The sequence below is a fragment of the Diaporthe batatas genome, assembly GCF_019321695.1.
Source record: "Diaporthe batatas strain CRI 302-4 chromosome Unknown Contig00003, whole genome shotgun sequence".
Taxonomy (NCBI): Eukaryota; Fungi; Ascomycota; class Sordariomycetes; order Diaporthales; family Diaporthaceae; genus Diaporthe; species Diaporthe batatas.
Window position 1 is genome coordinate 6,878,935 of NW_025408550.1, and position 15,523 is coordinate 6,894,457.

The following is a 15,523-nucleotide window of genomic DNA, read 5'->3' on the forward strand; positions in this document are numbered from 1 at the left end:
AGTTTACTTTTATTTAAGTAGTAGTTTTTTTTTTTTTTATAATTTTAGTTTTTATTAATAATATAATTATTTTAGTTGGGCTTAAATTAATAGGTTGGGGTAAAGCTATTAAAGCTATTACTGTTGCTACTATTATTAGCAAGGCTAATTAAGGCGAAGCTACTATTTGTAATAAGCTTAGGCTTAGGCTTAATTAGTTTATTTGTAGGATTAGTAATATAGGGCTAGCTTAGCTAGGAAATCTACTTAATTTAAGTACTTTTTATATAGTAATTAAAGTATTTTAATTTAATAAGGTATTCCTTTTACTTGTTGCTATAAGCATTATAAATTTGGGTTAATATAACTTTAAACTTATAATAAATAAAGGGCTTATTAATTAATAGGGTAAAAGTCCTTTTAAAAAACTTATATTAGGTAAGAGGGTTATTAATTAATTAGGTAAAAGTTTTTATTTAGGGCACTATTTATTTAGGTGCTACTTATTTAAGCGCTATCTGCTTGGTTAGCTTAATAGGGGGATTAATAAGTGGCTTAGTTGCTTGAGCGCTACTTATTTAGTTAGTTATTTAAATAATTTAAGCAGCCTTTTAGGCCATTATATATTCCTCCTTATAAGTATTGCTAATATACTTTTTTATTTTATTTTTTAACTTAAACTTTTTTTAGTAATATGGGTAGAAGTACTATTAGCGCGCACCTATAATAGCTGTAAATAACTTTATTGTGAGAAACTTAGGGGTTATAAGTAGCTATAATGCTAAAGTGTTTTTATTTGGGTATTATAAGAAAGAGAGAGAGAAGTTAAAAGAGTATATAAAAGTTGCTTGCTTGAATAATATAAGATAGGCTAGTAAATAGGTTAATTAGTAGGTAGCTAAATGGGTTGGCAAGCATATAGTTAAATATTAATTTGAAAATAGGCTTAAATTATTAATTTATGAAAGGGATTGCCTAATAGGTAGAAAAGGCTGCTATAGCTATTTGTAGTTTAATACTTTTTATAAGTTATTGTAAAAAAGGTTTGTTGTAAGAAAGAGTATTGTTACTAGAATTATAAGATTTGCCTAGTAAAGGGGTTCTACTTAATGGTTAATTGCATTTAGGCAGCCTAAATAATTTGCTTTTTTTAGGCTGTAATAATAATAATAGCATTATTAATTTGTTTTTTTTAGACTTAACGCCTAAGTAGCTTAGATAATTTACCTTGCTATTAAAAGCTAGTTGGTAATTAATTAGTATTAGTTGGCTTAGCTTATATGTAAGAAGTAGTTAAAGTGGTATATTTTAGTATTAGTTAGAAGGTCTACTTGGTGGGCGTGAAAGCGCTTAATTAGGTTGGCCAAATCTTATTAACTAAGTAGTTGGCTTGTATATACGCATAAACTACTATTAACCTGGCTTGTAGTGGCTAATCCACTATAGCCTACTATTCTTATAAATAGAAAGAATTAATAAAAGCTTCTTTTTAAAGTTTTTTTATTCTTAAAGCCCTTTGTTTAATTAAATATAGTATATTTAATTAAAAAAACAATTAAAGGGACTTAAGTCACCCTTTTAATTACCTATATTACCTTACCTAAATTCCCTTAAAAATAAAGTATAACTTAGTGGAAGTTAATAAAAATTATTATTTAAGGTTAAAAAGAGTACTTACTTAAAGAAAGAAGAGTTATTAGAGGAGAAATTCGAATTTAGAGTTAGCTAGTAAAATAGGTGTCCCTTTATCCTTATAAGGGGTACATTTTAGTTATAGACCTTTGTACGTTGAAAGCTAACCTCTCCTCTCCAGCTACACTTTAAGTAAGCAGTAGCTATAAGTCAAGCGCAGCTTTCCCAGCACGGAGGTCTGTGTGTCAGAGATAAGACTGACTGGCGTCTGACCACACGAGACGAGGGCCCGCTGGATCTCTTCCGCGGGGCACAGTACAACCACGGTCAGGTCGCAAGAAAGCAAAACCCCGACAGGCAGCCCAGGCACACACCGGCCGGGCGGTTTTCCAGAAAGTGATTGGTCACTGCCGAGGTGGTATTGCATCGGGGTGGTGCATCTGTTCCCTGACCTCCCCCAGGGGCCCAGGGCAGCCAACCATGCGGCCCCTGATCAGCACGGGATGACAGGCATCATGATGATGACAGCAGAAGGGCTGAAGGTTGGGGCAGTTTTGGGGCATCTTGGAGGCATCCCGGGTGGCTGACGACTCCCCAATGCCACATTGCCACACTCACCACCACGACTGCCGGAGCAGCCTCTGCTGTGCGTGCAGCCCACGACATTTTTCTCCGCCCACATGCAGGTGTACGGAGTAGATGGCACATGCATATTTCAAGCAACCCGCCCCGCCGCCTGGTTACCGTCAGTAGTTGGGCACGTAGGTGAGTTACGCTTTTGCGAAACATTTACCAAGGGAAAGAGAAAACAGGAAAGGCTGTTATACCAATCACCTGCTTGCCCACCTACATAGGTACGTCCGTGGATATTGCGAGGCCCTATGCTGCCAAGCCAACACCCGAGCCTGTCTATGACCTGCGTGTGCAACAAACTCCGCCGGCCAGAATCCACTATCAATTCGAGTTGTGCCAGTGCTGAGAACGAGCGGTCTCGTCCGCGTCACGACCAATAAAGCGCGGCCGGACTGCGGTGATATGACCGATGACCGTCCCAGACTAGACTTCGGACCAAGACCGCGGGCTGAATTTGGACAGATCCTTGTTTTGACTTGCTTGTCTATCAAAACTCTTCATTCCTCTCACAGAGAGGAAAGGATCTAGTTGCTACCTAGTTAGTTAGAGAGCCATAACTGCTGCTTCCTAGCAGGCAGGCAACAGAAACTCCTTTGCAAAGAAGGAAAAGAGTGAATGTCCCGGGGAGTATCTCTGACTGGCTGCGACACGGCTTGACACGTCGATAGCCGAGCGGTTCGCACCAAAGTCATGACGGGGCAACCAGCCGTCGGAAACGTCGAAGCTGACTGAGTGCCAGCTTTTCCAGTTCATTTGTCAACCCGCGTCGAAAACATATGCTCATATCTTTGGGCACGAACCACAGAACAGAACATGCTGGGTTCAATAGCAAGGAATTAGTCATCATGAGGTCTCCATGAGGAATTCTAATCCTTGGGTGGATCACATCATCCAAACTTCCTCGTGGTGCTTATCTGGGAACGGCTCCCACATTTCCTTTTCTCTCTTCGGCCAAGGTCCAGAGTCTCATGGCATCAAGTAGGAAAACGTCACCTCATCAGGGCTGCAGGACGGGCCAGGTTGGCATGACGTCACCCTGTCTTCTTTTCTGCCTCGTTCAAAACCTCAGCCGCCCGGCGCCAACGTGGGCGACTGGTTTCCTCGTTATCAATTCCAGGAAATTCCTCGCCCACGGGTTCATGCGCCAAGGCGCTCGTGTTGACATTGGCTTTGCACCACACCTTGGTGAAGGGGCTGTCGCACATATGGCCATGAGCCTCCCAAGTCCTTTCTCTCAAGATCTTCAAGGCAGTCTCGTCCACGAAAGCCTGCAACTCGAGGGTGGGGGCGCTGGCACACAATTTAGCTTGCAGGTTTGTTAGCGCCAGAGTGCCTGGCAAGCCTGGTTCCTTGGAAACTCCCTGGGCAGAAGGCTGCTGCCCCTGCCGCCCGGCAAGCAAGCGATTGGACCCGTGGCTAAAGCTCCGGGCGAGCTCAAGCTAGAGCTGCCACCGAGCAGGGAACGTGGGCATATGCTGGGGTATTAACGCAGCTGCATTATTGCGTTGTTGCCGTGTACCGTCTGCCAGCGATGACGATGCGGTGATATGCCATCGGCGGCTGACAGTCCCAGCTTCCAGCTCCAGCTTCCAGCTCCCGTCTCCTGGCTGGCAGGACGTCGGCGCCAGCGCGTCCTGGCCTCTCATATCGAACAGCTGGCCTTGCCTTGCCATGCCCTGCCAGCCAGCCAGCCTGGCGAGACGTGGCAAGATTCTGGGGCCAAACCTGTGCACCGCTTCCAGCTGCCACACGACATACCAGCAGGGGCCAATTGGCGTGTGTCCCTGCTCTAATGATCTGCTCTGATATGAGTGAGGTACCTGTGTTTCATCTCGGCAGCCATACTTAGACTGCTGACCGTACGTTTCAGAGGCTTGGAATAGGAAAAAGACATGGGCGATCGGCTGGAGGCGAGAAACCTGATTTTCCGGGAGCCCAGTGACACTGCCCACCCTCTCGCATACGCCAGATGGAATTCGAGATGCCCATCTTTTCCGATCCACGCTCCCGTCTTTGCCATACCGCGTGTAGTGCACTGCACATCTCATCTCCCTTCGTCAGTGCCGGCGAAGAAGCATCTCTGCATTGATAAGTGGAGCGGGCGCTGTCAGTTCCGCCTTCTCCAAGCCACCGCTCCATCACGACGTCATCGCGGGGGTTGTCGTCCTCGCCCTGGGCCCGCGAAGGGGGCACGCCGTAATAATGCCGCCGTTGACTGCCAGGAGCTAAGCCAGGCTGGGCTAAGTTTTGTGACCCTGCGGGTGTCGAATCCCGCAGAGGAAGCAGTAGAGCACAAGAGAAACGCACCGCACCGCACCGCCTTGGTAGATGAGGAGGTTACCTGACGGTCTGCCTAGACGCACGGATCGAGTGAAGCAGCTGCTGAGGACTGCTCGGCTCTGCAGTTGCAACTGATGGGCTTGTTTCCTATCGGAACGGGGCTGCCCAGGTGCTGTGTAGCTCGCCGTGTGCCAGAGTCAGATCGACGTAATCAGGCACTATAGCGGTAAGTGGAGGGGTTCGGAGGGTGGGTCCCAATTGGATGCTGGCCCGGAGCAAGCGTGCGAGGAGTCGAGAGGTCAGTCTGACGCTTGGAGTTCTGCAAGATCGAGCTACCGTGCGTGTAGGCTGCTTTACTGCGGGGCCACAGGCCTCTGCTCCAGATGTCCTGCACCTGGCTGCGCGTGCTTCGTGGACGTATCGAGGTACCTTCCCAGGCTGTGCGGAGCAAGCCAACTCACAGGTATCTTGGTAGCTAGGCAGCTCTGGGGGACCGGGTGGCAGGGTGGACTCAGTGCGGCGTGTCTCGAGTCACAGGTCAGACAGGTACGGAGTACCTCCTCGCCTGCTCGCCCAACCTTGGGGCCTGTTCTCCGCCCTTGAATTGTGCTGCATGGTACATATTCGCGAGCGGACGGGTACAAAATCGCCGCCCATGTACTGTCTCCTCCAGGTCCTGCATCTTGCCAATCCAATCAAGACCCATATCTCCCAGACCTTCTGACGCAAGAGATCAGAAGCTCTCGCAGCAGCTGGCTGGCGTGCGACCTCGACCGCGACCTGTGCTGCTGTCTGTTTTGTCGAGAATATCTGAGCTTGGGTCCGGCCTCGATTGCTTTTGCTCTCGTCTCGTCCTGTCTCGCCCTGTCCTGGTCCCGACTAGACCTCAACTCTTCCTCCTGCCGTTTGGCTTCGCCCGTCCCACCGGCTCTCTTTTTGGCATCAACCGCCCTGCCTTTGCCCGTTTGCCAACCGCCAACCAGATCGACCCGGCTCTGCTCTGCACAGTACACATCTTTGCACGGCGCTCCTTTGACCTCCCTCGTTGTCTTTTTAAGGTTCGCGCTTGCCTCAAAGTTGCCCACCCTAAGATTTCGGCCTCACCGCGTCCCTTGGTTCCCTCTCCGCCGCCATTGTCGACTCATACGATCGAGTGAGCCAAAGTTTGCCCTAGCGTTTCCTATCTTTAAATCGCCCAGCACCCTGACCGACCCGTAGAGCACCCTCGACACTCCTGAGCAGCCGCATGCCGCAGACAACGAGGTAGCCCCGCTTCCAACATCGTTCGTTGCAGACAGTCCTCCGTGCGGTTGCCCGCCAGATGTTGCCCGCCATGTCAGACTCTCCAGACTCGTCTGTACCGCCCACCCCGGACGAGCAGGTCGAAAGCAACCCTGCATCACCTGGTTCCGACGCCGATGAGTCCTCCGAAGCCAGCACGCCGCTGGACCCTCCCAGTGCGTCTTCCGACGCCATACCTCAGTTCTCCCCCAAAGAACCACCTCGCCGTGTCCCCTCTCTTCGAACCGTCTCGGATCCTCAAGGAAACAGCCCTGGCCTTGGAATCCACCCCAGTTCCAGCGTATCGGGTACCCTGAACAACGCGCGCCGGCCACCACCCGCGGCTAGCAGTCTGCCTATGGATCTCATGGCCAAGGCGCGTGCCCTACAGGCGGAGCGGGCGGGTCTGCCACGGCCCAACATGAGTGCAATGGGCTCTCCCTCCCCCGGCTCTGGGTCAGCTTCCCCCAGAGGGTTTCCCGGTGGTGTTCCGGGCAACTTGAAATTACCAGGCGCCATGGGCGGCCCGTCTAGACCGCCGGCCCAGGGCTTTCCCAGGTCCGCTCCCGTCGTACCCGGTGCGAAGAAGCCAAGCTTGGCAGATCGAAGAGGGGCGATGAGGCTCGGCGGCCTACCGGGCGGACCCTCGCCGGCCGCGACCCCGAAGCTCTCCGATATGAACGGAGGCTCTGACGCGTCCTCCACGGAGGATGGAAGGCGAGGCGACTCCAAGATGAACGAATTCAAGAACTACATCGACACACAGAAGGGTTGGATCACTTTTGACGGCGCAGCAACCATCACGCGGACTGGTGTGAACTTTGCCAGCGGCGCTGCCTTCTCCATCTCATTAGAAGAAGTCGACATCCTTGACGAGCTGGGAAAGGGAAACTACGGCACTGTTTACAGGGTTCGACATGCGAGGCCCAAGGTACCCAGGTTTGGGCAGGGGTTGAGCGGCTTCAAACCTGCTTCCAGGCAAAACTCAAGCTTGTCAGAAAAGGACGAGTCCTCAGGAAGCGAGGGCTCACCCTCGACCCCGCGCGCCGGCAGGTTAGACGGTACAACAGGGCGGGTGATGGCAATGAAAGAGATCAGGCTAGAACTCGACGAGGCCAAGTTCACCACCATCCTCAAGGAACTCATCATACTCCACGAGTGTTCGTCGCCATACATAATCGACTTTTATGGGGCTTTTTTCCAGGAGGGCGCGGTGTACATGTGCATTGAGTACATGGACGGCGGCTCTATTGATAAGTTGTATGATGGCGGAATACCTGAGGACGTTCTCAAGAAAATAACTTACAGCACGATCATGGGTCTGAAATCGTTGAAAGACGAGCACAACATCATTCATCGAGACGTGAAGCCGACCAACATTCTCGTCAACTCCCGGGGTCAGGTCAAAATATGCGATTTCGGTGTTAGCGGGAACCTTGTGGCCAGCATTGCGAAGACGAACATAGGCTGCCAAAGCTACATGGCCCCTGAGCGAATATCTGGTGGCGCAATGGCTGCCGGCGCGGACGGAACCTACAGCGTCCAAAGCGACATCTGGAGCTTGGGGTTGACCATCATCGAGTGTGCTATGGGCAAATACCCTTACCCGCCGGAGATTTCGGCCACCATCTTCGGCCAGCTGAACGTAAGTTACGCATATGCTCTGACTTTTCAGAGTTTGTTTTTTTTGGCTAACCGGGACCACGATTACAGGCAATCGTTGAAGGCGACCCGCCAGATCTACCCGCAGAAGGCTACTCCGCACAAGCCCGCGACTTTGTCAAGTCATGCCTCAACAAAAATCCAAAGAAGAGGCATACGTATCCCATGCTTTTGCTCCACCCTTGGATCAAATCCCTGAGCAAGCCCGAGACGATCACCGAGGAAGCAGAGGCCGAGTCGGAGGCCACGGACAATGACCTCGCCGACGCGGCCGCGAAACAGCTTTCTATCAACGAAGGCTCAGGAGATGCCGAGGTTGCGCAATGGGTACAAGAGGCGATGGAGCGCAAGAAGCAAGGGCCGCAATCAACAAGTACGGAGAAGCCGGCGTTGCATGCAGCACCATTTGACAGCGTCAGCCCAGCTGCTAGTCTCGAATCATAGCCAAAGATTCCCGTGTGAAACCGGTGTTCCTTGGTCTCGGCCCTGATGAGGAATACGGGACCATCCACCACATATCCTTTCCTCCAGTCCTGGACGAGCTGGATTGAATTGCTAAGGCACAGGCGGGTTCTGGGTGTTCTTCTTCTTGCGCCAGCTTGCTTCAAATCGGCCACAGTCTTGGTTCTGCCCAGCCTTGTGATGGTGGTGGGTTCTTGTATGGTAAGGAGTGGAAGCACGGGAGCGGAGCACTTTCTACTTTTCTCGTATTTTACACGATTCCGTTTTGAAAGCGAAGCAAAGCAAAGCAAGGCAGAATCAGAGGACATTTCCTGGAAATAAAGAACATCAATCACACGCAGCTCTCCGCAGGTCAGGAACGATCGGTTCGGGCGATATCTCGTCGGAACTCCTCATCACGATCGTTTGAAGCGGGTTCGATGGTAGGCTAGTGTCAAGCGCCCACCGCCGTGCGTTCAAGAGACAAAGCTGTAGAGCTTCACAAACGTGAGTATAGTATCGCGATACGCGCTACTACAACACTATAATTTTACAGCAATGTGAGAGCACTGGACGTTGAGGCTATGCCAGATGTGTACCAACGGAGGCAAGCCGCAGTGCCGGCGGTGACCTACCTAGGTTTTGGTTTGAATGTCTACTTAAGTACCGTTGTGATGGGTAACGCAGCGTTAGACCGACGCGCGTGGTTGACCCCACAGTTTCATGTTCACACTGTCGGTACTACATTTGCACGCACAGCCATTTACTCCAGGAAATGTTCGCGGGGTGGAAGGTTGCTTGTGATTGTGCTGCATGAAACAGGAATACTCCCTCTCCAGTGAGCTTGTCGCCGCGGGCGCCCAATTGTAGACCGACAACAGCCGTCGTGGTACGGCCAAGAGTTGAAACAAATTTTTACCCGTTGTAGAAGTCAGCGCCCGCCCTTTGGCTCAGACTGCAACTCAAAAAACGTGAGCCTGTCCTGGCCAGGGCGTTGTACGCAATGAATCCCTACCCGCTGCAGGTCAGAGGCCAGGCCTTCGCCGCTCTCCGCCTCGCGGAACCGCCAGCGATTTGAAGGGATGGTGCTAAGCCTCGTTCTGGAGCACGTGAGCTGAGATATGGAATTTATCAAACGCTTACTTGTACAAATACTGGTCAGATGTCTCTTCCCCTGGAGTAACAGCGGCGGCACTTCAGGGGAATGATGTCTGGAGCGGCAGCGGAGCCAAATATAGGGGCATCATCTACCGATAATAAGAGTGGATTGCAGACGCCAGTAGCCAAAAAGAGATGACCAGCCCCCATACCCTTGCTCTATATGACAGACCTGCTATATCCGTACTGCCAACATTGTTGCTGCAAGTTTGCAAGACTGGCCGCCTTGGTCAGAGAGACCAAGTTTGCAGTAGCGACTTACATTGACTTCAGGATATTATGGGGCAAGCATTCACTTTGGAACAGCTCTTGTCTTGATACCACAAGGGGTGCTCTAACATGATTCAAGTAGATACAAAGAATCAAGACTGACAAACTATCCAGAACGTCCGCCCAGGGAACATTTAGGCCACAAGTCTGCTTTTGCTGCTTGGGATAGATAACCGTACCTTTCCAAACTGCCCCAAAACCAAAAGCGCTGGCTGCGCCTACAAGGTTGGGCTTTCTGAACCAGATGCAGAATCAACCAATGAGTATGTACTGTAACCTCATGAGCACTCATCGGGCATCATAATGTAGCACAGCCGGTTCTCGGTCATAGAGCAGCAGCCAGCAGGCCAGCTTGCTAATCTCGCACAAACCGCCATGTATAATCTCAATCTCATCTTGGATAATCTCCATGGGGCGGGAACCTGCTCGGATTGCCACTGAATGGGATGGAAGGGATGTGTGGGTGTGGGTCCGAGCTTCCAACCCCAACCCCAGTCAGCCCCGAACTCGAATCCCCGACGGCCCCTTCCAGCGGCTGTCTCAGCAGCAACAACAACACCCTCTCCTCCCCCATCATCACCATCACAATGTCCTGCTTGGCAACCAACAAGACAGTCCAGCGCAAGCTCGTCCTCCTGGGCGACGGCGCGTGTGGCAAAACGTCATTACTCAACGTCTTCACGAGAGGGTACTTCCCCACCGTCTACGAGCCCACCGTCTTCGAGAACTACGTACACGACATCTTCGTCGACAACATCCACATCGAGCTGTCGCTCTGGGACACTGCTGGCCAGGAGGAGTTCGACAGGTTACGAAGCCTTTCATATGACGATAGCGACCTCATCATGCTGTGCTACAGCGTGGACAGCCCCGAGAGCTTAGAGAACGTCGAGAGCAAATGGGTCGGCGAGATAACAGAACACTGCCCCAGCGTCAAGGTCGTACTGATCGCTCTGAAATGCGACCTGCGAGAGGCCCAGGACGAGGACGCGGCGGCCGGCGACAACCCCCCAGCGAGCACAAAGCCAACGATCGGGTACGAGCAGGGCCTGGAGGTCGCCAGGAGGATAAATGCGATGCGATACCTCGAGTGTTCGGCGATGCGGAATCGCGGCGTCAACGAGGCCTTCACAGAGGCCGCCCGGGTGGCGATGAGCGTCAAAAAGGATAAGGAGGACAAGAAGTGCATCGTTATGTGAAGCGATCAATGGGCTCGTCGGTCCGGCCACCGGCTATCGGGATGGCGTCATGCGGCTCGAGTGGACTGATAACGGCATCCAATGTATCTCTAATTCCTAATAAATGGCTACAGAACAGACCAGACGCGGCAACGATACCTCTAGAACACTAGCTGTGCACAAAATGGCAGCCTCATACCACACCTCTCTCCTCACTGCCACAGACTGTCGCTCTCACGTCCACCTCGTCGTCGGCAGCAATTCGCTCGCCGGCAAGCGGTGCGAGCAGTCAATTGCCACCGGCGCAAAACCTATCCTTATCGCGCCCGAGCCCCCACCAACTCAGTCTCTCCACTATGGCCTCGCCAACCTCGTTGACTCGGGCCAGGTCCAGTGGGAGCGCAGGCCTTTTACCGAGGATCTTGCCCTCACTCGCGGGCGCGACGAGATAGGCAATGTGGTCGATGCAGTCTTCGTCACGACCACAAACACTTCTTCATTGGGCGAGGGTGTGTCGGCCAATCTCATCTCAGCCATCTGCAAGCGCAACCGGATCCCCGTGAATGTGGTCGACAACCCCAGCCTCTGCAGCTTCTCCATCCTGTCGACACATAGCGATGGGCCACTGCAGATCGGCGTCACCACCAACGGAAGAGGATGCCGCCTCGCCAGCCGCATACGCCGTGAGGTCGCAGCCTCGCTCCCGCCAACACTGGGGGCCGCCTGCGCAAAGCTGGGGGAAGTTAGGCGGAGGATCCAAGAAGAGGACCACCTCCTCCACGAGGCTCTCAGCGGCGGCCACCTCAATGCCGGGGAAGAGGAGGAAGGGTTGGAACAGACAGCCAACTTCAACAAGCTGGTCACCGAGGAAGACCTGGACGCTGTGAAGCACAGGCGCATGCGCTGGCTCGCGCAGGTCTGCGAGTACTGGCCACTCAAGCGCCTGGCAGCTATCAGCGACGACGACGTTGAGACCGTCTTGAAATCATACTCTGGCAGCACCAGCACCACCGCCGGCGCGTCCGCCATCGGAGGATCAGAAGATGACAAGAACAGTGGCTCTCCTGCCAGTGCGCGCGGCAGGGTGATCCTCGCTGGTTCCGGCCCTGGACACCCCGATCTACTTACTCGCGCAACCTACAAGGCAATCCAGTCGGCCGACATCATCCTGGCCGACAAGCTCGTCCCCGAAGGCGTACTAGATCTCATTCCCCGTCGGACGCCTGTCTCTATCGCGCGAAAGTTCCCTGGCAACGCGGACAAGGCTCAGGAGGAACTGTTGGAGCAGGCGATTGCGGGCGTCAGACAGGGGAAAACGGTGTTGCGGCTCAAACAAGGAGATCCTTTCATTTACGGGCGTGGAGGCGAGGAGGTTGATTACTTCCGCCAGCATGGTCTAGGCGATAGAGTGCTGGTCTTGCCTGGTATTACAAGCTCCTTGAGTGCGCCGCTCTTCGCGGGCATACCGCCCACTCAGCGGGATGTTGCAGACCAAGTCTTGGTATGCACGGGGACGGGCAAGAAGGGCAAACCGCCGACACCTCCGGAGTTCTTGGCAAGCAGAACAGTCGTCTTCCTCATGGCATTGCATCGCATCACGGGTCTTGTGGCCGAGCTTACACAACCTCTTCCTAGCGAAGTGGAGAGCACTGGCACAACCACAACAACTGAGACGATACCCGACGGGGCTGGGCCCTCGGAGGACGTGATTCACCAAATGGTGGAGACGAGCGATGTTGCACAGTCTTCGAAGGGCACAAGAAACTTATGGCCGAGGTCGACGCCGTGCGCAGTCATCGAGCGGGCTTCTTGCCCCGATCAGAGAGTCATCCGCACGACACTCGAATTCGTTGCCGAAGCCATTGAGGCGGAAGGGAGCAGGCCGCCAGGGCTCCTTGTCGTGGGAAGGGCGTGCGAGGCGCTCTATGCGCCCGAGAAGGGGAGGTCGTGGATCGTCGAAGATGGGTTTAAAGAGTTACATCTTGATGAAGTCCGATTCTAGCCTGAAATTCATTGACATACGGACGCTTAAGCACTGGAAACTGGCACACAATAGATTTGGACTGAATTGTGCTTGGAAATGGTAGACCAAACAGCTGAAGTCCTTTATCTGTCCCTTCTACGGGTTGGTGCGGTTTTTATAGCTCATCGCGCTGCCACCTACCTGTTTGCTGCACTTTCTTGATAGAACACTCCAGTTTCGCGAAGATCTCTTGGTTTATGCTGTGGCCGAGCCCCCTTCAAAGGGCGATGAGACAAGTCAGCAAAGCTGCGCCCAAGGCATGAGTGCATCAGGTATGAGTAGGAATCCCGACATACCGAACAACGCTGGAGCCATAGGGTAACTCAACCCCTTCACAATGTTTTCCGAGTTTCTCCGCCCACTCCAGGTTCACTATGGGATCCTCTCATTGTTGGCCATAGGGACCTCCACATCCGTCCCTTATGGGCCGCGCTCACCACGGACATCGAAACCACGCTGGGACCGAGCGGTGTTTGGCCTTTCAGGGAGCAGTTCGTTGTCAGTGGGACTAATGAGCGGTGTTTGTGCCAATGAGGACTGGGATGAGGCTGCTCGCCGATGTCACGTTGATGTACCGGGCGCTTGAACGGACGAATTTTGTGTCCCGGAAAAGGCCACCCGCCTGCCAATTCTGCACGATCGGGATGTTGCGGTTGATGTGAGTGATTTTCATGGGGACGAGCCTGGAGCAGGAGACAGGAGGGTCTCTGTCCGTGGCTTGTGTGGATCGCCACGTGCTATCCGTGTCTGCTATGTTCAAATCAGAAGCTAGTACATCAGAGTCCATACCTATCTAGGCACAGAGTTTGTAGGTATGTTCGCTTTCCTCTATAGTATAACAAATTATAGGTCTGGCAGCTCTTGAAGCACATATAATACTATGCTAAGGCATCCTATACTTTGATTATAGGTTGTCTTATTTATAAAAAAGCTAGTTCTAGGGAAACGTCATAGCAAACTAAATGAGAGTAAGTACGTTCTAAATACCTTCTGTAGTGATCTTGATGTTATGGTACCCAGAGTGCTAGCTAAGGGGGGGGGTTGAGAAGTAGAAGTTAGTATATATGAGGCTATGTCTGTACATGGTACGTTAGTATATCCGTTTTCTGCCTGGCGCAACATGCCATCTCCTGGACCCGCGTTTGGTAATGGCTGGAAATGTCAGTGGCCTTGGCATATTTGCGAGTATGGCAGTGGCCAGCCTCTTTGAAGTATTCCGCCGATATTCTCGCCGTTGCCAGTATGCCCTCAGCTTTTGCTCCGGCGCTCTTATAGTTCTTAAAACCATAGATTGCCTCACCATGCCAAGATTCTATCTGTCATCGCCGTGATGTCTAGTGGCAGAAGCTCCGCCGGATTACAATGGACATTCATCATTACTGGCCTCAGTCGGAGTTATGGGATGTTGCAAAAGCACGGTTGCAAGATTTGTCAACTTAGATAAATGAAGGTCTTTGCTCTATTGTCCTCCCAAAACTGTCTATAGCCGAGACTCAATCAAATTATGTAATGTGAACAACACTGCTGTCCATACTTTTTTGACCAAGTCGGATCTTAGAAAGCATCTCAACGACTGTTCCCCCACGACAAGTAAATGAAAACTACACCGTCTTCGAATATTCATCTCATAAGGATCTACAACACGCAGTATGGAGAAAGGGGAAAGAGAGAGAGACCGAAAATTACGCCAGAGCATCTAAAATGTAGCGATGACAGTATTTCGTCACGACGTGAATAGACTTCAGGAAGCTGTCCGAGAATGATTTCACTGAAATAAAACGCCTGAAGCTCCTACCTAGATACTCAAATTTGCAACGCTTTCTGGAAATTTGGATTGAGTTCTTGAAACATCATCTGCCAGTGGGAACTAACGAGTAAAGATCTATTGGCAATCAAGCATTAAAACATCAGTAGTTGGCTGTAGCAGCGCATAGGACGTACTACGTGGGTAACTAATCGCCCCCATAAGCTTCGCGACTGTGCGTCGCAAGGCTGAGGCCACAAGCACCTATCGTATTATAACTATTGTTATCGGCATCGTGTTCTTTCCAAGCGCTAGGTCTTGAGTGCTTACCACCGTATGAAGGCGCCATGCATGTCCTCGGACGTATACGGAATAGAAGCGAAACCACATAAGCTTCGCGAGTTCTTTTATAATCCTTTTCCAAAATAAACACGCCCAGTTCAAGATGTCTCAGGAAGCAGAGCCACAAGTGCTGCTAATATGTTCGATCTACCGACACTCATGTTAGTTTTGGGCCAAGCACAAGCCCAGTCTGCTCCCGCATCGCCCAGACGGAATGTACCCACACTCTACGTGGTGTCTCCATGCTTCGTGCGGCCACAATCTTCCGCTATCGTTAAGACTGGAAGCCACAGCAATGCTCTTAGAACTGCAACGTCCTCCTTTTGCTGGCTTCGAGCTCAACAGACTATACCAAATTAGTTGAGGTCGCGTGAGCGAACGTTACTGAATTGCCTGGAATGAGCGACTTGAGAAGGGCATATATACAACCACCTGGGCAGCGCTGATTATTCGAGTGAAGAAAATCAATAAGTACGTTTTCACGGCTGGCTTTCTCGACTCACAAGTGAACACAAATGCGTCATGTCAACTGGTAGGAAAGGCCAGCTGAAGTCAGGCACGTGTATTCTGGCTGTGCGCCTCAGGGTCCCGAGGTCCTAACTCATTTGATTTTCGAGATACTAAATTTAGGATCGCCGTGCCTGGGTTGACAGAAAATGGCGCCTTTTCACCACCTGACATGGTACGCATGCTTCCAGACAACACGATCGCCCCGGGAAGAATATTCCGGCGAGCAGAAGGGGCGATGCCAGTGAGGGGGGGGGGGCGTATTTGGCACACTGTAGCCAGCATAGAGTGAGTAGAGGGCATACGAAGGCCCGAATTCTTGGGAACGCCACCGGTGTCTGCAAACTGAACATTGTCCGAGCCGGACTTGTGAAGGTACCTAGGTAGGTATAT

At 51.7% G+C, this 15,523-nt stretch overlaps 3 protein-coding genes across 3 annotated transcripts; all 3 read left to right on the forward strand.

Moving 5' to 3' along the window:
* The first annotated feature begins 4,590 nt into the window (after positions 1–4,590).
* KVR01_003369 (uncharacterized protein) lies at positions 4,591–8,536 on the forward strand. The gene is made up of 2 exons (XM_044784078.1): positions 4,591–7,450; positions 7,519–8,536. Exons 1-2 carry the CDS (start codon positions 5,846–5,848, stop codon positions 7,909–7,911), a joined length of 1,998 nt encoding a protein of 665 aa, XP_044648384.1. The 5' UTR covers positions 4,591–5,845; the 3' UTR covers positions 7,912–8,536.
* A 1,387-nt stretch (positions 8,537–9,923) lies between these two features.
* On the forward strand, positions 9,924–10,535 carry KVR01_003353 (Rho family GTPase RHO3; the record flags this gene model as incomplete). Its single annotated transcript, XM_044791374.1, has 1 exon — positions 9,924–10,535. One exon carries the CDS (start codon positions 9,924–9,926, stop codon positions 10,533–10,535), a length of 612 nt encoding a protein of 203 aa, XP_044648368.1.
* Positions 10,536–10,638: 103 nt separating this feature from the next.
* On the forward strand, positions 10,639–12,516 carry KVR01_002232 (uroporphyrinogen-III C-methyltransferase; the record flags this gene model as incomplete). The annotated part of the gene is made up of 1 exon (XM_044789514.1): positions 10,639–12,516. The coding sequence occupies one exon, from the start codon at positions 10,639–10,641 to the stop codon at positions 12,514–12,516; it is 1,878 nt and encodes a 625-aa protein (XP_044647247.1).
* Between the last annotated feature and the right edge of the window lie 3,007 nt (positions 12,517–15,523).

Bases quoted from the DNA above. Each gene is read 5' to 3' on its own strand.
- KVR01_003369 (XM_044784078.1), top strand. From the start codon at position 5,846: ATGTTGCCCGCCATGTCAGACTCTCCAGACTCGTCTGTACCGCCCACC. The intron at 7,451-7,518 runs GTAAGTTACGCA...CCACGATTACAG, and splicing joins CCATCTTCGGCCAGCTGAAC to GCAATCGTTGAAGGCGACCC.